Below are 22,265 nucleotides of genomic sequence, written 5' to 3'. Positions count from 1 at the left end.
TTGTTGTATTCCTTTTATTTCTTTTTCTTCTCTGATTGCTGTGGCTAGGACTTCCAAAACTATGTTGAATAAGAGTGGCGAGAGTGGACATCCTTGTCTTGTTCCTGATCTTAGAGGAAATGCTTTCAGTTTTTCACCATTGGGTATGATGTTTGCTGTGGGTTTGTCATATATGGTCTTTATTATGTTGAGGTAGGTTCCCTCTATGCCCATTTTCTGGAGAGTTTTTATCATAAATGGGTGTTGAATTTTGTCAAAAGCTTTTTCTGCATCTATTGAGATGATCATATGGTTTTTATTGCTTAATTTGTTAATGTGGTTTATCACACTGATTAATTTGCCTATATTGAAGAATCCTTGCATCCCTGGGATAAATCTCACTTGATCATGGTGTATGACCCTTTTAATGTGTTGTTGGATTCTGTTTGCTAGTATTTTGTTGAGGATTTTTGCATCTATGTTCATCAGTGATACTGGTCTATACTTCTCTTTTTTTGTGGTATCTTTTTCTGGTTTTGGTATCAGGGTGACGGTGGCTTCATAGAATGAATTTGGGAGTGTTTCTCCCTCTGCAATTTTTTGGAAGAGTTGGAGAAGGATCAGTGTTAGCTCTTCTCTAAATGTTTGATAGAATTCACCTGTGAAGCTATCTGGTCCTGGACTTTTGTTTCTTGGAAGATTTTTAATTATGGTTTCAATTTCATTACTTGTGATAGGTCTGTTTATATTTTCTAATTCTTCCTGGTTCAGTCTTGGAAAATTGTACCTTTCCAAGAATTTGTCCATTTCTTCGTGGTTGTCCATTTTATTGGCATATAGTTGTTTGTAGTGGTCTCTTATAATCCTTTGTATTTCTGCAGTGTCAGTTGTGATTTCTCCTTTTTCATTTCTAATTTTATTGATTTGCATACTCTCCCTTCTTTTCTTGATGAGTCTGGGTATGGGTTTATCAATTTTTTTTTATCTTCTCAAAGAACCAGCTTTTAGTTTTATTGATCTTTGCTATTGTTTCCTTTGTTTCTATTTCATTTATTTCTGCTCTGATCTTTATGATTCTTTCCTTCTACTGACTTTGGGTTTTCTTTGTTCTTCTTTCTCTAGTTGTTTTAAGTGTAGGGTTAGGTTGTTTATTTGAGATTTTTTCTTGCTTCTTGAGGTGAGATTGAATTGCTATAAAATTCCCTCTTAGAACTGCTTTTGCTGCGTCCCATAGGTTTTGGGTCACTGTGTTTTCATTGTCATTTGTTTCTATGTATTTTTTATTTCTTCTTTGATTTCTTCAGTGATCTCTTGGTTATTTAGTAGCACACTGTTTAGCCTCCATGTATTTGTGTTTTTTTACAGGTTTTTTTCCTGTAATTGATTTCCAATCTCATAGCATTGTAGTCAGAAAAGATACTTGATACGATTTCAATTTTCTAAAGTTTTCCAAGGCTTGATTTGTGACCCAAGATGTGATCTATCCTGGAGAATGTTCTGTGTGCACTTGAGAAGAAGTGTATTCTGCCACTTTGGGGTGGAATGTTCTATAAATATCAAATAGATCTATCTGGTCTATTGTGTCATTTAAAGCTTATTAATTTTCTGTCTGGATGATCTGTCCATTGGTATAAGTGAGGTGTTAAAGTCCCCCACTATTATTGTGTTACTGTCGATTTCCTCTTTTATAGCTGTTAGCATTTGCCTTATGTATTGAAGTGCTCCCATGTTTGGTGCATAAACATTTATAATTGTTATACCTTCTTGGATTGATCCCTTGATCATTAGGTAGTGTCCCTCCTTATCTCTTGTAACAGTCTTTATTTTAAAGTCTATTTTATCTGATACAAGTATTGCTACTCCAGCTTTCTTTTGATTTCCATTTGCATGGAATATCTTTTTCCATCTCTTCACTGTCAGTCTGTATGTGTCCCTAGGTCTGAAGTGGGTCTCTTGTAGACAGGATATATATGGGTCTTATTTTTGTATACATTCAGCCAGTCTGTGTCTTTTCGTTGGGGTATTTAATCCATTTACATTCAAGTTTATTATCGATATATATGTTCCTATTACATTTTCTTAATTGTTTTGGGTTTGTTTTTGTGGGTCTTTTTTGTCGCTTGTGTTTCCTGCTTAGAGAAGTTTCTTTAGCATTTGTTGTAAAGCTGGTTTGGTGGTGCTGAATCCTCTTAGCTTTTGCTTATCTGAAAAGCTTTTGATCTCTCCATCAAATACGAATGAGATCTTTGCTGGGTAGAGTAATCTTGGTTATAGGTTTTTCTCTTTCATCACCTTAAGTATATCCTGCCACTCCTTTCTGGCCTGCAGAGTTTCTGCTGAAAAATCAGCTGATAACCTTATGGGGATTCCTTTGTATGTTATTTTTTGTTTTTCCCTTGCTGTTTTAATACTTTTTCTTTGAATTTAATTTTTGTTAGTTTGATTAATAGTTGTCTTGGTGTGTTTTTCCTTGGGTTTATCCTATATGGGACTCTCTGTGCTTCCTGGACTCGGGTGACTATTTCCTTTCTCATGTTAGGGAAGCTTTCCACTATAATCTTTTCAAATATTTTCTCAGACCCTTTCTTTGTCCCTTCTTCTTCTGGGATCCCTATAATTCGAATGTTGGTGCGTTTAGTGTTGTCCCAGAGGTCTCTGAGATTGTCTTCAATTCTTTTCATTCTTTTTTCTTTATTCTGCTCCTCAGCAGTTATTTCCACCATTTTTTCTTCCAGTTCACTTATTCGTTCTTCTGCCTCCGTTATTCTGTTATTGATTCCTTCTAGTGTATTTTTCATTTCAGTTCAGTTATTGTGTTGTTCATCTGTTTGTTCGTGAGTTCTTCTAGATCTCTGTTAAACATTTCTTGTATCTTCTCAATCCGTGCCTCCATTCTATTTCTAAGATTCTGGATCATCTCTACTATGATTACTCTGAATTCTTTTTCAGGTAGATTGCCTATTTCCTCTTCATTTATTTGGTCTTGTAGGTTTTACCTTGCTCCTTCATCTGTAGCATACTTTTTTGCCATCTCATTTATTTTTTTTTTAATTTTTAAAGATTTTTATGAGTGGGATTGTGTTCCTGTCTTACTGGTTGTTTGGCCTGAGGCTTCCAACACTGGAGTTTGTAGGCTGTTGGGTAGAGCTGGGTTTTGGTGCTGAGATGAGGATCTCTGTGAGACCTCACTCCAATGAACATTCCCTGGGGTCTGAGGTTCTCTGTCAGTCCAGTGGTTTGGACTTGGCACTCCCACTGCAGGAGCTTCGGCCCAACCCCTGGCTCACGAACCAAGATCCCACAAGCTGTGTGGGGTGACAAAAAACAAAAAAGACAATAACAAAGTAAAAAATAAAATTAGACTAGGAAACTAACAGATATGTTAGAAAGAATGTAAAAATAAAAACGCAGATGAATCAACAACTGGAAGGTACAACAGTACCACAATAGTAAAAAAGAGGAGGGGGGAAAAGAAAAAGAAAAGGGGGGAAAGGTCTTGGTTGTGAAGGGCGGGGCCTAAGAAAAGGTGAGGTTTGGGTGGTGGGCGGAGCCAATGCTCAGCACCCACAGGGCTGGAAAAAGCCCCAGTGGCTGTGGGGGTGGGGCCTAGGCTCAACAGAAGGGGCCAGGTGTGCCCCCCACCCCTGGTGTCAGAGGGCGGGGGACCTCACCTGGGAGCCCAGCAGGCTTCCTGGGCTCGAGTGGCAGGGCAAACGCCCTCCTCTCCTGCTCCTCCCAGAGGTCCCCTCCTGCCTGCCTCTCCTGAGCTCCCCGGCCTCAGGGTGCTGATCCTGTCTGGCCTCCACTTCTCCTTCCCCCTCAGTCCGCCCACATCCTACCAGTTCACTTGGGGGTCCCTCCCGTGTCCTTGGGCATTAGGGTCCCCCACCAGCAGCTGGAAGGCACCCTAGTTTTTAGATCTATTTTAAAGTTCACTAATTCTCTCTTCAGCGCTAATTAACATTTGACCAATCCACTAGGATTCTAATTTCAAATATCATATATTTATTTCTAGATGGATGTTCTATTTTTTCTTTTTCCAAATCTGTCTGGTTATTTTTTATAGCCTCTTGTTTTTTTTAATCATACAATCAATATTCTCTTTATTTCTTTATATGTAGTAAATAAGCCTCTGTGTGTATCTGACTAGTTTAATTTATAAAGTCTTAGCAGATTTGCTTGTTTGCTGTTTCTGCAAACTCTCATTCATGTTGCCTTATTTTTTATGTGTTTGTGATTTTTAATAGTGAGCCCATGTTCATAGTAAAAGTATCTGTGGAAATTCTTTAAGACCTTCATTTAAAGTACATTCCTGGGACTTCCCTGGTGGTGCAGTGGTTAGAATCCACCTGCCAATGCAAGGGGACACAGGTTTGATCCCTGGTCCAGGAAGATCCCACATGCCACAGAGCAACTAATCACATGTGCCACAACTATTAAACCCGCGTGCCTAGAGTCCATGCTCCACAATAATAGAAGCCCCCACTCTCTGCAACTAGAGAAAAGCCCACGTGCAGCAATGAAGACCCAACGCAGCCAAGAAAACCAAAAAACAAAAACTCAAACATCAAAATAAATAACATTTTTTTTAAAACTTAAAAAATAAAGTGCATTCCTCCAGAGAGTATTTGTATTTGCTTCTGCCAGGTAACTGGTTTCATTACTTACGCAGTAGCACTTTAAACCACATTCTAATCTTGGGTTTTTTGGATCATACATGTAGGTGAAATGCGACACCAAACCTGTATGAAGGATGGTTATGAGTTCTCAGGGAAAGGTTGTTGGTTTGATTTTTTTTTCCATCCAGAGCCAAGGACAAGACAAACAAATTTCTCTATAATCACTCTTTGAGGAGTATATTTTGTCTAATTCACTCTTTACTAAGGGTATCACTTTTTAAGGACTCAGCTTTATGTGTAGTTTCCAATACAACTTCTCACCTTGCTTAGGCCCTAGACTTTATCTCCAATGCTCTAAACCACCAGTAACTTTTGGCCATTAATGAGAAGTTTCATAATTGGAATTTTTCAGGATATCCAACACACATACAGTCAGATATCTAGTACACGTATTGCCAAGAAAAAGTAGAATTGCTTTTGATCTGAGAAGGCTGAAACTTGATAAAAACTTCAACTAAGCCCTCCTAAAGGCACACAGAATTGTGAGTGCTCTGAAGTTTTAAAGAACTGCAACATGACACCACTAACTGCCAACCCAAGACTTCTTATGACAAGCTTGCTCTGTGACATCCATGCCTCAGATTCTTACTGATCATTTTTAACATCATTCATTGATTCTTCAGCAAGTCTTCAAACTACCAAGGTCATTCTGAATTTAAATTATTTGTTCCATACATATCAAGGTACATAATTATATGAAGGTACTGGGGGTAGGATGTAAAGGTACAAAGATATAAATTAAGAGGTAAGTAACTAGCATCATAAAGCAGGATGTGAAACATATAAATTTGTTTATATATAATATATAGTATAAACAATAAAAAACGGTAGTCTAATTTTATTCTTCAAGGTGTTAAATGCATCAGGGTGCTTCCTATCACTGTGACTATATTCTACGTTCCTTCTTCCAAATGAAAGGAAATGAGTGCCACATAGCAGCAACCTACTGAGCTACCAGTTGTAACCCCTTCCACTTATAACAACTCCACTTGGCCAAAGGATTGAAACCAGGACTCCTAATCATCACATGAATATCTACCCAACAGATTTCAAAACTTGACCTGGTTGACTGCCAATTCAGCTGCCACTGCCTCTGCCGTTCCCACTTCTCTGCATGACTTTTGGTAGCTACAGAGAACCAAGTAATGGCAATCCCATCAGCCCTGGTCCAGGAAGATCCCACATGCCGCGGAGCAACTAAGCCCGTGCACCACAACTACTGAGCCTGCGCTCTAGAGCTCACGAGCCACAACTACTGAAGCCCGCATACCTAGAGCCCGTGCTCTGCAATAAGGGAAGCCACCACAATGAGAAGCCCGCACACTGCAACAAAGAGTAGCCCCCGCTCGCCAAAACTAGAGAAAGCCCGAGCACAGCAACAAAGACCCAACACAGCCAAAAATAAATAAATACATTTATTTAAAAAAAAGTAATGTAACATTTTATACATGCAGAGCAGACATGTATTTGTCATCCATGCCAACTTCATATCTAAACAAATAGAGATCAAGGCACAGATCCCCTCAGAATTTCACAGGCAGTATGCAACAAGAGTAAAGGGCACCTGTAGACCTAATTTATTACCAAAGTGAATGAAGTCAGGATAAACTCGGACAACTTGGACAAAAGAACTAAGATTAAAGACCATAATTCTGGGGAATTCCCTGGTGGTCCAGTGGTTAGGACTCTGTGCTTTCACTGCTGTGGCCCGGGTTCAATCCTTGGTCAGGGAACTAAGATCCCACAAGCCGTGGGCATGGCCAAACAAACAAAACCATAATTCTGCATCTTTGAAGGAGACAACTAAATTTGATCAGTACAGTACAAACTCACTATGCCCTGTGTGTATTAAACTTTATCTCAGTAAGTCCTCACAAAATCTCTAAGAGATAAGCTATTCTTGTCTCCATTTTCCAAGTGAGGAAAACTGAGGCAACAAAATACCACACACATACTCCCCAGTGAAGAAGTGGTAAAAGCCATGATTCTAATTTAAGCAATCTGATTATAATCTGGACTCTGTTATACTATGTGGCTTTTTTTTAAAGATTTTTTTTTCATGTGGACTATTTTTAAAGTCTTTACTGAATTTGTTACAATATTGCTTCTGTTTTATGTTTTGGCTTTTTGGCCCTGAGGCATGTGGGATCCCAGCTCCCTGACCAGGGATCAAACCACCTCACCCCCGACACTGGAAGGAGAAATCTCAACCACTGGACAGCCAAGGAAGTCCCATACTACATGGCTTTTAATAAAAATTGAATGTTCATTCAACAAATATTTTTAAAAAGAAAAAAGCCCCAGAAATTTATAGGTATAGTTTCAATAAATATTCTGATACCACTAGATATTCTGTTTAAAGGACAGCATTAACGGAACCAATTTTCTAAACTCAAATCTATCAAACAACAACCCAAGAAAGACTACTGATAGCAGATTATTCCATAATAAATCTGGTTTTTAAGGTTTTTCATGAGGCATCAGATGCTTTAAACATTTTAATAATACTGTTCAATGTAATAATTAGTAGCCACAAAGAAATTACTCAGAGATGCCCAAGAGATGCTGTCTGAAATGTATATAAATAATCTAGGGCTTGGTTTGAAAGGTCCTAAGACTTTGGAGTCATCCACCTGAGGAAACCCAAATCCTAGCATGCATTTTTATTACAGTTCTCATCTCAGGGAGTAAAAACCACTGATTTAGAGCAAAAAGCACTGTCTCATTAGGATCCCATCTTCATATACTAGTTCAGTCCAACAGGGAACTGAATGGCTAGTCCTGTTAGATCAGGGCAGACACTAGCTCCAGGTCCTGAAATGCTGGACACTGAGCTCCCTCTGGAGGAGGTTAGGACTAAGTGACTTCAAAGAGAACTTCAGAATCATCTTTACCCTTTGGCAAGAGCGGCACAGAGACCATGTAATAGCCGCTGGATACCTGCAATCTCTATACTGCTATCCATTAAATGAAAAGCCAATTGTGAAGAGCAAGCACCTTAACCCAAAGTTAGTCTGAAAGGCAATCGGAAGCAAACTTCATTTTATTTACCTCTTTGAGTTATATATTTCGTTTATTCTTTCGATACCATCCAATTAAGCAAGCACATTACTTCACTTATTCTAAGCCAAGAGAGTTAACTGAGAGATCTTCATAACACTGAGACAACACTCACACAATTTCTCACTCTATGGCAAGTATTAAGGGTACTAATTTAGGACTTGCCTGGTCTCCTGACACGCAGTCACTAAAGAAACAGAAATGTGGTGACTGAAGGTGGTTAATCTAAACTTCTGACCCATATACTGTAACTCACTTTGTAGAGCATTATTTCTTTTTACCCTTTCACTTGTCTTACCTGAATTTCCTTGTCTCTTTATAAATTTTGAGATACAATTTTTCTAACTTATCTGAGATTCCTCTGAATTCTGTTCCTAAAAAGCATCCTTCAGTTTTACCTATAAATGTAACTAAGTTTCAATTCCTCCATTAAAACACTAACAAACTGTAAGTTCACCTTGTCTACTTCACCTTTAAACTCCATGCTGAATGACTGCTATTCATTCCTTGTTCAGCTACTTGAGCAATGAATATTATTAGCATGCTATAGGAAGCACATTCTACCACACCAATAAAATTATTTCATATTTTATTCTTTGGTTTTTCTCCGGCTTCTCTGGTGGCACAGTGGTTGAGAATCTGCCTGCTAATGCAGGGGACACGGGTTCGAGCCCTGGTCTGGGAAGATCCCACATGCCACAGAGCAGCTGGGCCCATGAGCCACAGTTACTGAACCTGCGCATCTGGAGCCTGTGCTCCGCAACAAGAGAGGCCGCGATAGTGAGAGGCCCACGCACCGCGATGAAGAGTGGTCCCCGCTTGCCACAACTAGAGAAAGCCCTCGCACAGAAACAAAGACCCAACACAGCCATAAATAAATAAAAAAAAAAATTAAAAAAAAAATCTTCCAAGAAACAAAAGTCCGGGACCAGATGGCTTCACAGGTGAATTCTATCAAACATTTAGAGAAAAGCTAACACCCATCCTTCTCCAACTCTTCCAAAAAATTGCAGAGGGAGAAACACTCCCAAATTCATTCTATGAAGCCACCGTCACCCTGATACCAAAACCAGAAAAAGATACCACAAAAAAAGAAAATTATAGACCAGTATCACTGATGAACATAGATGCAAAAATCCTCAACAAAATACTAGCAAACAGAATCCAACAACACATTAAAAGGATCATACACCACGATCAAGTGAGATTTATCCCAGGGATGCAAGGATTCTTCAATATATGCAATTCAATCAGTGTGATACACCACATTAACAAATTAAGGAATAAAAACCATATGATCATCTCAATAGATGCAGAAAAAGCTTTTGACAAAATTCAACACCCATTTATGATAAAAACTCTCCAGAAAGTGGGCATAGAGGGAACCTACCTCAACATAATAAAGGCCATATATGACAAACCCACAGCAAACATCATACTCAATGGTGAAAAACTGAAAGCATTTCCTCTAAGATCAGGAACAAGACAAGGATGTCCACTCTCACCACTATCATTCAACATAGTTTTGCAAGTCCCAGCCACGGCAATCAGAGAAGAAAAAGAAATAGAAGGAATACAAATTGGAAAAGAAGAAGTAAAACTGTCATTATTTGCTGATGACATGATACTATACATTGAAAATCCTAAAGATGCCACCAGAAAACTACTAGAACTAATCAATGAATTGGTAAGGTTGCAGGATACAAAATTAATGCACCAAAATCTCTGGCATTCCTATACACCAACAACGAAAAATCCGAAAGAGAAATTAAGGAAACACTCCCATTTACCACTGCAACAAAAAGAATAAAATACCTAGGAATAAACCTGCCTAAGGAGGCGAAAGACTTGTACTCAGAAAACTATAAAACACTGATGAAAGAAATCAAAGATGACATAAACAGATGGAGAAATATACCATGTTCTTGGATTGGAAAAATCAATATTGTGAAAATGACTATACTACCGAAAGCAATCTACAGATTCAATGCAACCCCTATCAAACTACCAATGGCATTCTTCACAGAATTAGAACAAAAAATCTTACAATTCGTGGGCTTCCCTTGTGGTGCAGTGGTTAAGAATCTGCCTGCCAATGCAGGGGACATGGGTTCGAGCCCTGGTCCAGGAAGATCCCACATGGCGCGGAGCAACTAAGCCCATGCGCCACAGCTACTGAGCCTGCACTCTACAGCCTGCGAGCCACAACTACTGAAGCCCGTGTGCCTAGAGCCTGTGCTCCGCAACAAGAGAAGCCATCCCAATGAGAAGCCCGTGCACTGCAACGAAGAGTAGCCCCCACTCACCACAACTAGAGAAAGCCTGAGCACAGCAACGAAGACCAAATGCAGCCAAAAACAAACAAACAAAAAAAAATCCTACAATTTGTACGGAAACACAAAAGGCCCCGAATAGTCAAAGCAATCTTGAGAAAGAAAAATGGAGTTGGAGGAGTCAGGCTCCCCAACTTCAAACTATACCACAAAGCTGCAGTAATCAAGACAGTATGGTACTGGCACAAAAATAGAAATATAGATCAATGGTACAGGATAGAATGCCCAGAGATAAACCCACGCACATATGGGCACCTAATTTACGACAAAGGAGGCAAGAACATACAATGGAGAAGAGACAGCCTCTTCAATAACTGGTGCTGGGAAAACTGTACAGCTACATGTAAAAGAATGAAATTAGAACACTACCTAACACCATACACGAAAATAAACTCCAAATGGATTAAAGAACTAAATGTAAGACCAGACACTGTAAAACTTTTAGAGGAAAACATAGGAAAAACACACTTTGACATAACCACAGCAAGATCTTTTTTGACCCACCTCCTAGAGTAACAGAAATAAAAACAAAAATAAATAAATGGGACTTAATTAAACTTAAAAGCTTTTGCACAGCAAAGGAAACCATAAACAAGACAAAAAGACAACCCTCAGAATGGGAGAAAATATTTGCAAATGCAACAATGGACAAAGGATTAATCTCCAAAATATACAAACAGCTCATGGAGCTGAGTATCAAAAAAACAAACAATCCAGTTAAAAAATGGGCAGAAGACCTAAATAGACATTTCACCAAGGAAGACATATAGATGGCCAAGAGACACATGAAAAGCTGCTCAACATCACTAATTATTAGAGAAATGCAAATCAAAACTACAATGAGGTATCACTTCATGCTGGTCAGAATGGCCATTATCAAAAAATCTAGAAACAATAAATACTGGAAAGGGTGTGGTGAAAAAGGCACCCTCCTACACTGTTGGTGGGAATGTAAATTGATACAACCACTATGGAAAACAGTATGGAGGTTCCTTAAAAAACTAAAAATAGAACTACCATATGACCCAGCAATCCCACTACTGGGCATATACCCTGAGAAAACCATAATTTAAAAAAGAGACACGCACCACAATGTTCACTGCAGCACTATTTACAACAGCCAGGACATGGAACCAACCTAAATGTCCATTGACAGATGAATGGATAAAGAAGATGTGGCACATATATACAATGGAATATTACTCAGCCATAAAAAGAAACGAAATTGAGTTATTTGTAGTGAGGTGGATGGACCTAGAGTTTGTCATGCAGAGTGAAGTAAGTCAGAAGGAGAAAAACAAATACCATATGCTAACGCATATATATGGAATCTAAAAAAAAAGAAAAAAATGGTACTGATGAACCTAGTTGCAGGGCAGGAATAAAGAGGCAGACATAGAGAATGGACTTGATGACATAGGGTGGGAGGGCGAAGCTGGGGCCAAGTGAGAGTAGCATCGACAGTACCAAATATAAAATAGTTGGCTGGTGGGAAGCAGCAGCATAGCAAAGGGAGATCGGCTCAGTGCTTTGCGATGACCTAGAGGGGTGGGATAGGGAGGACTGAAGGGAGGCTCAAGAGGGAGGGGATATGGGGACATGTGTATGCATATGGCTGATTCGCTTTGTTGTGCAACAGAAACTAACACAGTATTGTGAAGCAATGATACTCCAATAAAGTTGTATTAAAAAAAAAGAAGAATACCCAGCCAGTGAGTTGATAAGAAAATGAAGGTTGAACAAGCGTGAAAGTAGGAAGATCAGTTACTAGAAGACTACTACAAAATCCAGGCAACAAATGTTGTAAATAGCAGTAGAGGGGTAAAAAGTAGTCAAATCCTGGAAATACTTTAACAGTAGAGCTGGAAGGATGTAGGTTAGAGATGCAGAGAGAGAGAGAAGTCAAGGATTACTCCAAGATTTTTCTCCTGAGCAACTGGAAGAAATGGGGTTGCCCTTAACTAAGATGGGGAAACACGGAGGAGTAGCAGAGAGTGGGGCAGAGATCAGGACCTTAATTTGGGACATGATAAGTTTGAGATACCTATTATACATTTTAGCAGAGCTATTGAATGGACAATTGGAAATCTGAGTCTGGAGTTACACGGTCAAGTCCAGGCTAGAGAGAGAGAATTAAGAGTCATCAGTATATAAATGATATTTAAGGCCATGCATCTGGATGAGCTCACCAAGGGAATGTAGAGAGAGTGTGGTCTATTCACACTTGTCTAATATATTGTCACTCATCCTAGGATTGCTAAGAAATAGTTATAATTGATTAGTTATAGTTGTTATTTGGGAAACCTATCAGAAGGCAGACAAACATAGCACCCTTCTTTAAAATGTCATTGGCAAAAGAAGAACAGATTTGTACACCTTAATTTTGAAACTAGAAGACCCAGAAAGAATGACCAGTTGGTTTACAGTCATTTGGAAGAACAGTAGATAATAATCACTATGAACTAATAACTTTTGACAAGTATTAGCAGCCAATAAACTATCCAACCTGTCTACTGCTGAAGTTCTACTGGCAAACTTCATACCTCAAACTTTCATATTATTGGCAAAGAATTTACAGAATAAATGATCATTACGATAACCAGAATAAGAACAACAAAAAGCACAGGCAAGTCCCTACAAATTCCTGTCCCCATATCTATATCCTTAGGGATAGTCTTAAACTAAAAGAACAGACAATCAGGGACATTTTATATAAGGTAGAGCTAGAACTTTTGGTAATGACTCTAAAGGTTACTCCTTATTCACAATAGTGACTAGATCTCTCCACTTTCAGAATTCTTTAACTAAACTTCTAGTTCCAGCCATGATTAATAGGTATTGATATTACCTTAAACAATGGTAAAACTGGAAAAAATAAATTAAACAACTGTTTTCAGACAATGAACAGCAGATAAAGGTCAATTTCATCAGATATATTAATAGTCCTAAATATATATGTACCCAATAACAAAGTTTCAAAATGCAGAAAGCAACTACTACTAGAACTGAAAGGAGAAAGAGGCAAATATATAATTACAGTTGAAGATTTTAATATTCCTCCCTCAGCAATTAATAAACTAGTATACTGAAAATTAGTAAAGATATGAGACATAAATACCTCATTAGCATAAACTCAGGTATGGTTGAAAGGGGCTTATTATGAATAACAAAGATGCTCCTCTCACTCCTATCAGTCAGGAAATTATAAAGGTTTGGGGACCTCTGTGTCAGGAAAAGGGGACAAAGACCAAATATTTGTATTTCTTATTATATCACAATATTACAAAGAGCAAATTAAACCCAAAATAAATAGAGGAAAGAAAAGAGCATAAATCAATAAAATAAGAAACAAACAATAGAAACAATAAAACCAAAAGCTGGTTCTTCAAAAAAATTAGGAAAGTTGATAAACCTCTAGCTAGACTAACCCCCCAACAAACCCCTACAAATTACCAATACAAGAAATGATAATGGGAACATCACCTCTTCAATGATAACACGGGCAAATGATAAACAATGTTACGCCAATAAAAATCAACAACTTTGATGGAATAGATAAATTCCTTGAAAGAGGCAAATTACCAAAACTGACACAGGAGGGACTTCCCTGGTGGTCCAGTGGGTAAGACTCTGAGCTCCCAATGCAGGGGGCCCAGGTTCGATTCCTGGTTGGGGAACTAGGTCCCACATGCATGCCACAACTAAAGATCCTGCAAGCCTCAATGAAGATCCCGTGTGCTGCAACTAAGACCTAGCACAGCCTAAATAAATAAATATTTAAAAAAACAGAAAACAAAAAACCTGACACAGGAGAAATAGCAAATCTGGATAGCTCCATATTTATTAAATAAATTTAAGGAAAATTGAAGTTGCATCTTAAAATCTTTCCACAAAGGAAACTTTAGGCCCTGCTGGCCTCACTGGTGATTTCTAAAAAATGTTTAAGGAGGAAATAAAATCAATCCTACACAAATTCTTTCAGAAAAGAGAAGAGGAGGTAAAACTTCCCAACTCATTTTATAAAGCACCTTAACACTGATTATCAAAAGCAGGCAAAGACAACACAAGAAAAAAAAAGGGACTAAAATCCCTCATTAATGTAGATGTCAAAATCTTAATAAAATATTAACCAATCAAATTCAATACAATACATAAAAAGGATCAAGTAGAGCTTAATGCTAGGAATGTAGGGTTGATTTAACATTAAAACATCAATTAATGTAATTCACATTAACAGAACAAACGAGAAAAATCATAAAACATCTCAGAACATACAGGAAAAGTATTTAACAGAATTTAACACCTGTTCATGGTAAAGACACTCAACAAACAGAAACAGATGGAAACTTCTTCAATCTAATAAAAATTGTCTACATAAAACCTACAATTAACATCACACTTAATGGAAAAGGCTGAATGTTTTCTCTCTGGTATAGGAAAAAAGGTAAGAATGCCCACTCTCACTACTTCTGTGCAACATTGTCACACATCACAGAAACACTGGAAAGGAAGAAGTAAAACTATCTTTATCTGCAGATGTTGTAATTGCTTATATAGGAAATCCTAAGGAATAGACAAAAAAAAGAAGGAAGGAATGAAGGAATGAAGGAAACCTACTAGAATAAATAAATTTAATTTAGCAAGGTCTCAGAATACAGGATCACAATATAAAAACAAATTGTACCTCTGTAATACTAGCAACAACCAACTAGAAGATATTAAAAAACAATACCATCTATAATAGCATGAAAAACTAAGACACATAGGAGTAACTTTAATGAATGATGTATAAGACTGCTACAAAATATTACAGAAAAAATTTAAAGATGTAAATAAATGGAGAGTTTATACCATGCTTCTGGGTTGGAAGACTCAATATTTCTAAAATATCTATTCTCCTCAAATTGATGTATAGATTTTAACACAATCCCAGTCAAAATCCCAGCAGGCATTTTTGTAGAAATTGAAAAAAAAGGACAATCCTTTGATGTAAGGATCAAGAAATATATAAATGCAATAGGCAATGGGCAGACCTATATTTACTGAACCCACCACAGGAACAACTCTTAATTTCCCTGGATGAGATTAGTTACTAAAGCTAACAGGGAGTCTGTTAGAAAGATATGTCATATATAATAATCTGAGCTGTTAATTTTAATCAACCTTTTAATGAGTTGAAAAGAGATCACAAGAAATTATCAAAAGAAATTATCAAACTATCAAATTATCAAATTATCAAAGGAAATTATGTTTCCTTTGTTTTTCATGTCTATTTAGTAAATACAAAATCAGGCAGAGTGCTTGTAAAATACCAGATAATCCCACTTTATTGTTTTTTGAAAAATATGACAATCAAGAATTTTGGTAGTATACCTCTTCTGGGTCATACATAAATAGAAAAAGTTTGTACCACATAAAAGGCACTATCAGACTGAACTAGGAAACTGGAAGAGTGCTGGCAGTTGTTGAAAGGGATAAAAAAAATTAATATTTAAACACCATATAATTTTCTGATACTTTATAAATATTGTAAGTTATAAATATTATAACAGAACATGTTAGTCAGCTATGTAATCATGTAATAGTAATGAACTGCTTTTAGAAAAATGTCAGATATTTCATTAAGAACTCACTTCAGGAAGCCTGAGCATTCTAGGAAATAACTGACACTTAGGTTATGTGACTAGCAGAGGGCAGAGATCAGTATAAATACGGTGTGTGTCATATGACAGGATGTGTTACCTACTCAGTAATCACAGCAAGTAAAGAAGCAGGCAGAGAGGAGACGACTTTTTAATTCCAAATCAAGACATCACATCAGCAGAATTCTTAGAAGAAAGAAAGAAGAAAACAGTGAATGGTTTGCTAACAAAACAAAGTTGGATGATGATACCAACGAATTGCTGTCTTAACAGCTCATGTTACATTTCTATTGTACATAAAATTAAAAGGGAAGACTTGTCAATTTGTATTTTTAAGATTTAAAAGAAAAGACACTACCAGAAAAAAAATCTGTTCCTCTTCAAATTCTTCCCCTTACAATGGCCATCTCCACCCTAAAATTAGAAACCAAGCCAATAAGTGGGATAAGAATGTAAATACATGTTGCCAAAACCTTGCCTGTATTAACGTTAAATTATATGTAACAATATATTCTATATAAACTACTAAATGATAAATATGCTGGTCAAGCCAAAAGATTTGCTTCAATGCTTTGCTCAATTTCCATCCTTTTAAACAACCTTCATGATGTTTAAATACTGCTCCAGAACGTCCAGTGTGAAACCAAACCCACGTTTCATGCTTATCAAGTGTATCTGTTTGCTCAGAAATGTTTGGTGCTCCCAGACATTGGGATCTCACTTTATTACACATTTAGAAACTTTTCCATCTATAATTATAAAGTTCTGAACCAAAGCTAAGAATGACCACTAATCAAACATGACTGAGACAACAGGTCATCAAATAAAATTATATGACTTAACATAAGCTGTAGTTTTATTAGGATGTACCAGTCAGGAAGTTTTTATAAATTAATGTTCAAATTAAGAAAACATGAATAATCTAAAGATTAATAAATTTAAAAACAAATATAGGTGAGTATACACATAACTACACAGGATTTACGATATATCTGTAGAATTCTCTAGTCAGCATTTTTGTGTATGTAATATTAATAAAAAGGATTTTTTTTTAACCATACAGTGATTCTGGGATTCCCTTAATTTTCAGCTGCTGCATTTTCTACTCTACATCTGGCAGGTTCTTCTTCCTTTCAGTTTGTGCATTTCCTGTATTCTAAAAAGTAAATAAAAACAGGACCTTAATTGAGGAAATGGTGAGTCTTTGGCTAAGGAAATACAGCCACAGATAAGTACTTATAATTTGCACCTGGGGGTTATTTTATAAGGTACAGGAACACTATTTAGCAAAGTATTCCTTATTATCATCATGAGACAAAACTGAAGGTGGCTTTTCTATGGACTCTTCTCTCTTGCCTAACTCACTCATCAGCAGTTATTAGAATTTCTCTCTAGGTCACAGAGTCTACTCAGTTCATGTATATACTATTAACTGGGAAGTGCCTGGATGTGATTTGGTAATTCAAAAACAAATCAATGAATAGAACAAATAAGTTGCCATTCCCTATCTTAGTGTTTTAAAACATGTCATATTCTCTCATGCTCTAAATTAACAAACTACCAACTCGAAATTTAGGAAATTTTCTTAATTCTGACATTAATTTATTAAAAGCATTTGAACCAGTCTTACATGCAATTTCAGTCGCTTGTCAGAACTGCATTTTAATGATTAGTACAAATAAACTACAACCATCACTGACGACTTCTGGATATTTCTAACAACTACAACTGTTTCAACATTACTCTTAAAAAGATCGTCTTTTCAGGAGTTCTACACCATATGTACAAAAAGGGGTTTTCCTTTCCTACTTACTTTTGTATTTTTAAAATGACAGAACTGTCTTAAGAGTTCCTTTCTTCCTGCATTAAAATGTAATTTTAGTTCTGGGGGCTCTCATAGGACAGTAGGATAAACACATGTAGCACATTACTAGTCTGCCCAAACTCAAGAGCCCTAACTCACCCAATTATTCAAAAAATGTGCAAATGGTGTGCTGTTCAACATGCTGTGACCCAGGTTTAAAAGTTTAAGCCAGTTTATTACTTTTCATAACAAACTAAAAGATGACCATTAACGCCTTTCTTGTTCTACCTAGAAAATATTTCTTTTCTGCAAAGTTGATTGTGGAGTTGTTAACAAGTTCTAGGCCAGGAATAAGGCATAAATGTCACTGTGAAAATATATCTAACAGTGTCTGGTAACTCTTACCTGAATGTTGCAGAGATTGAATAGACTTAGTTAAAATACCTTCTTACATAATTTCAGATCAAAGTTTCCATCTTCTAATTTCTTCAAATTTCCTTAGGAAGTATGTACTAATTTTATCATGAATAAAAATGTAGTCAATTTTATTTAGAAAATAAGAAACTGAGATAACAAAGTTAATGACCACACAGGTGTACAGGATCGAAGGCTGTCAACAGAATTTAATTCCGTGGGTACTCAGCATAATCCCTTTCCCTTAAAAGCGTACCTTTAAAGAGTATTCATTTAGATGTTGATGGCTTCAAGATTCCCAAATAAAATTCAAGATCATCTGACAGCTGAGAGCAAATCTTTGAAAATAGGACAGTAGGTAGAGAGCAGAGATGGGGGAGTAAATTGGACAAAAGAACAGGAAGAAAAAGGCCAAAGACAAAATACATATGTTCTTGTGGCCAGTATAATCCTATGTTTATACCATTATTCCTTTCCTCTGGCATGGTTTACCCACCACTGGGTAGTACACATAACACACATACTATTTTCCCTGGGTACCATATATTCAATCACTCAACATTCAAATGAGAGTTCATATTTACTACCCTCAAAAAATAACCTTTAAAAAACTTTCGTAATTGATTATTCTAGGAAATTTTAGTTCTGTTTCTAGAGGTCAAAGATTACACAATTATGAATTTTTATCTGACTTTCCAACAGTAATAACTAAAATTATATACTAAGTCAAGGGTTCTAAACAGCATTACTTAGTAAAAGCTATAAATAAAAAAGTCTGGGCTTCCCTGGTGGCGCAGTGGTTGAGAATCTGCCTGCCAATGCAGGGGACACGGGTTCGAGCCCTGGTCTGGGAAGATCCCACATGCCGCGGAGCAACTGGACCCATGAGCCACAACTACTGAGCCTGCGCGTCTGGAGCCTGTGCTCCGCAACAAGAGAGGCTGCAATAGTGAGAGGTCCGCGCACTGCGATGAAGAGTGGCCCCCACTCACCGCAACTAGAGAAAGCCCTCGCACAGAAATGCAGACCCAACACAGCCAAAAATAATAAATAAATAAAAATTTTTTAAAAAAAAAGTCTTACCTCTTGTTTTTCTTGATATTGATCTGCATTAAGTAAAGTTGGTATTTTAGATGAATCTGTTTTCTTTGATTCCCTCTTCAGCACTTTTATCTGTTTAACTTTTGCAAAAATATATACAACAATGAGAACTTGTTACTCCTACCTTGGAATTTTACTTTCCTTTTCAACAGTTTTAAATGGAAATTCTGATATCCACTAAAGTCAGTTTCTGAGTTTACTATAAAGGAACTGAACAAATCATGAGTTGTAATGGTATGATGTGCCAAATATAAATGATTTGTTATATAATTTTACTAACAGTCTACCAGTCTGTCCTCTAAATAAAGAGAACATTTATTTATAAAATTCTGAGTATAACTGTTAAGTGGATCAGATAATTCCTCTTGAGCTATGCAAGTACTATTTTCTTGCTCTTATATTATCTTTTCACAAGGTGTCACTGTTCTTCAAAGAAACATAATAATAACACTGCAAAAAAATGAGTTTCATTTTATGAGCTCAGTACATGTTATAAATCTTAATCTACTAAATCCTTGGATGCCTGAAGCACACATATCATTCCTCCTATTATATGGGCAAGTTATCACAGAGAAACAGAGGAAACTGATTTACCCCAGGTCATATACTAAACCAAAAACACCTTCCTCAAATACTGTTCTAACATTCCAACAAAATTGAGCTAATGAAAATTTTACTTTTTAAAGTTTTCTTAACCCTTTTTTAAAGTTATCTCCTTTAAGCCTTACCCATTATTTGACTATGGGAAAAAATTTTTCATCAGCTGAAAATATTTTGCATAGCAATATACTCCTTTCTACCTAAATCACATTATAACATCTAAGTTATATTACCAAAAAAGGTCTTGTAAAAGATGAAGTCTGTAGATTTCCAAAGCTATGCAACAAATATGTACCTTCCATTCCTTTCATCTCCTTTGACTGTATTGTGAAAGGCAATTCTGGGAAATGGAATTCTTTCCTGTTAGTTCTGGAAAAATTCAGCTTCCTTTTGTTTCCATTTGCCATTTGGTCACTTTGACCTGTTCGCTCATTAAACACACCCTTCTCCATTTGGCTCTAAAAAAAACAAATAAACAAGAGTTAATTTGAAGAAAGGTATGTAACTGCTTATTGAATGACAAGCCTACAAATGCCAGCCATTTGGATGGTATAAGATAGGCATAAAAATATCTTTGCAAGGTTATTTTAATAAGTAAGAAGTAGAAGAGAATACCATCAAACATATAAACAGATCAAACTCCAATAAAAATTTTATAAAGTAAACTTTTTCTAGCATATTCAATATGCTGAGAATAGTCTTGATCATAAGAACCACAGTCTCAACTTTGATCCTATTCATTGCATTTTGACTTTGGACAAATTGCTTCAGTTCGTTTTATTAATAACTTATTTTTCTATTTACAAAATGATGTGCTCTGGACACTGGGAAAACCCAAAGGAAAAAATTACTTGTGAACTCAGCATTCTGGAAAAACTTTTGTGTTACCTGTTTTTGTTCACTTGACAACAGATGATAGAAACTTTCCTAGGTTAATGAACACTCTTCCACAATGTAATGCGTAGTATCCCACTGTGTGGATGTACTTTAACGTACTTAACCAGTCACTTGCTCTTGGATGGATCTGTGTTGTTTTCAATGTTTTATTATTATAAATAACACTGTGCTTCAATTTTTAATTGAACTATTTTCCTATGTGAAAAATGAGGAAATGAACTACATTGATTATGTTTTCTTGTGAAAAGATGTATTTATTTGGTAATTGCTCTTAATCTAAAAAGTAAGATATTAAAATCATTTCTTGGAAGTGAAAAACCAAAAAGTCTTGTGACTTTTTAAAACATATTTATTTATTTATTTGGCTGCGCCAGGTCTTCATTGCGGCATGCGGGATCTTTTTTTTTTTTTTCAGTTGCAGCATGCAGGATCTAGTTCCCTAACCAGGGATAGAACCCCAGCCCCTGCACTGGGAGTGTCGAGTCTTAACCACTGGACCACCACGGAAGTCCAGTCTTGTGACTTTTAAAGGTGAAAAGCTTACCTTCTTTTCCCAAGTCACACATTAAATACACAAATCAAGTTATAAGAAATAAAAATTGTGAAAGCACTAAGGAAACGATGACCTATTTTCACCTCAGGAAAAAAAAAAAAAGGAAACTAAAAGCACGTTAAAAAAAATGTTAGAGCCCCAAACATAGAGAAAATGACAGAAGGTGGGGGGATAATGTTGAAAGAGGCCATATTTTAATGACGAGCTTCTTGCCTTACTTGAGTGGGACCTGCATCCTCATGCCTATTAGATATAACTTGTCCAATAGATTGTGAAGAAGTACGTCTCTTTTTTGCTCTTTCAGTTAACCTATTATTTAAAAAAATGAGAAGTTATTAGAACTTCCCAGAAGTGCTTCTGTTTTAGCTTCAATAATGATGTTATACCATGGTAGTCTACTATTTGAACAATAAGTGCAAAAATGCAACTGTTAGTCCTTAAGTACCAATTGCTCTAAGTAAAGAGGTGAAAACAGAGCAGAGAACAACTCACTCATGGCTAACATCAGTGGTGACAACCATGTTGTAAGGTTACTCCAGCTGGCCTACTTGGTCCCTTCTGTCTGTTCTGAACCTGGATCTCTTAACTACTGCGTTCATGAACTTCCGAGCTGTCTGACCAAGGCTAGTTTGTAACTATGGTTACTGCAACCATGGTTTAGGAGTCACCTCAAGAACGATTGGACACCTGCTGTCTATATTCTGTTGTACAGACATGTCCACTTGCCACCTCTGCAGACCACTAAGCTTCACAACTTATAGCCCAAATCAGTCTGTTAGGATTGGCTTAGGATAACTGAACTAAGCCTCCTTCCCCAACTACAGCCATAGTAATTTCCCTAAATTTAGAATGGGCCCTGATGCCTTGCTAGGAAGACCCCTGTCATCCATTACACTGCCCTTGATTAACCAGACTCATGGTACCAGTCTCTCAATCTGTATTAGTAGTTAAATCTAAAATCGGTCCAATATGCTGTTTTTCTCCCAAAATTTGACCTTGAAAAGCTACTTGACTACACACGATTATTTTCAACTATCTTTTCTCCATTTAGACAATTTGCTATGATACGAAAATAAAGCTTACTTTATTATTCAAAGGCACATCAATACCAAAACTGAGGTCACACTACATTTTTCTCTTCAAATGGGAAGTAATTTTTCTGAGGGTCTTTTTTTTTTAATGAGGTTTTTCCAAACAGCATTA

At 36.7% G+C, this 22,265-nt stretch overlaps 1 protein-coding gene across 10 annotated transcripts in view; it reads right to left on the bottom strand.

The window, feature by feature from the left end:
• CDKL3 (cyclin dependent kinase like 3) overlaps window positions 1–22,265 on the bottom strand; it is a 114,959-nt gene that overhangs the window by 49,803 nt on the left and 42,891 nt on the right. For all 10 annotated transcript variants that reach the window (XM_082454748.1, XM_082454749.1, XM_082454741.1 and 7 more), the window contains 3 exons: window positions 21,281–21,371; window positions 19,908–20,070; window positions 18,995–19,092 (listed from right to left, as the gene is read on the bottom strand). In XM_082454748.1, the coding sequence (XP_082310874.1) occupies window positions 18,995–19,092; window positions 19,908–20,070; window positions 21,281–21,371 (352 nt within the window). The remainder of the gene's footprint in view (window positions 1–18,994; window positions 19,093–19,907; window positions 20,071–21,280; window positions 21,372–22,265) is intronic.

Source organism: Balaenoptera physalus (genome assembly GCF_965194825.1).
Source record: "Balaenoptera physalus genome assembly, chromosome: 3".
NCBI lineage: Eukaryota > Metazoa > Chordata > Mammalia > Artiodactyla > Balaenopteridae > Balaenoptera > Balaenoptera physalus.
This window is presented reverse-complemented; position numbering and strand designations above follow the sequence as displayed.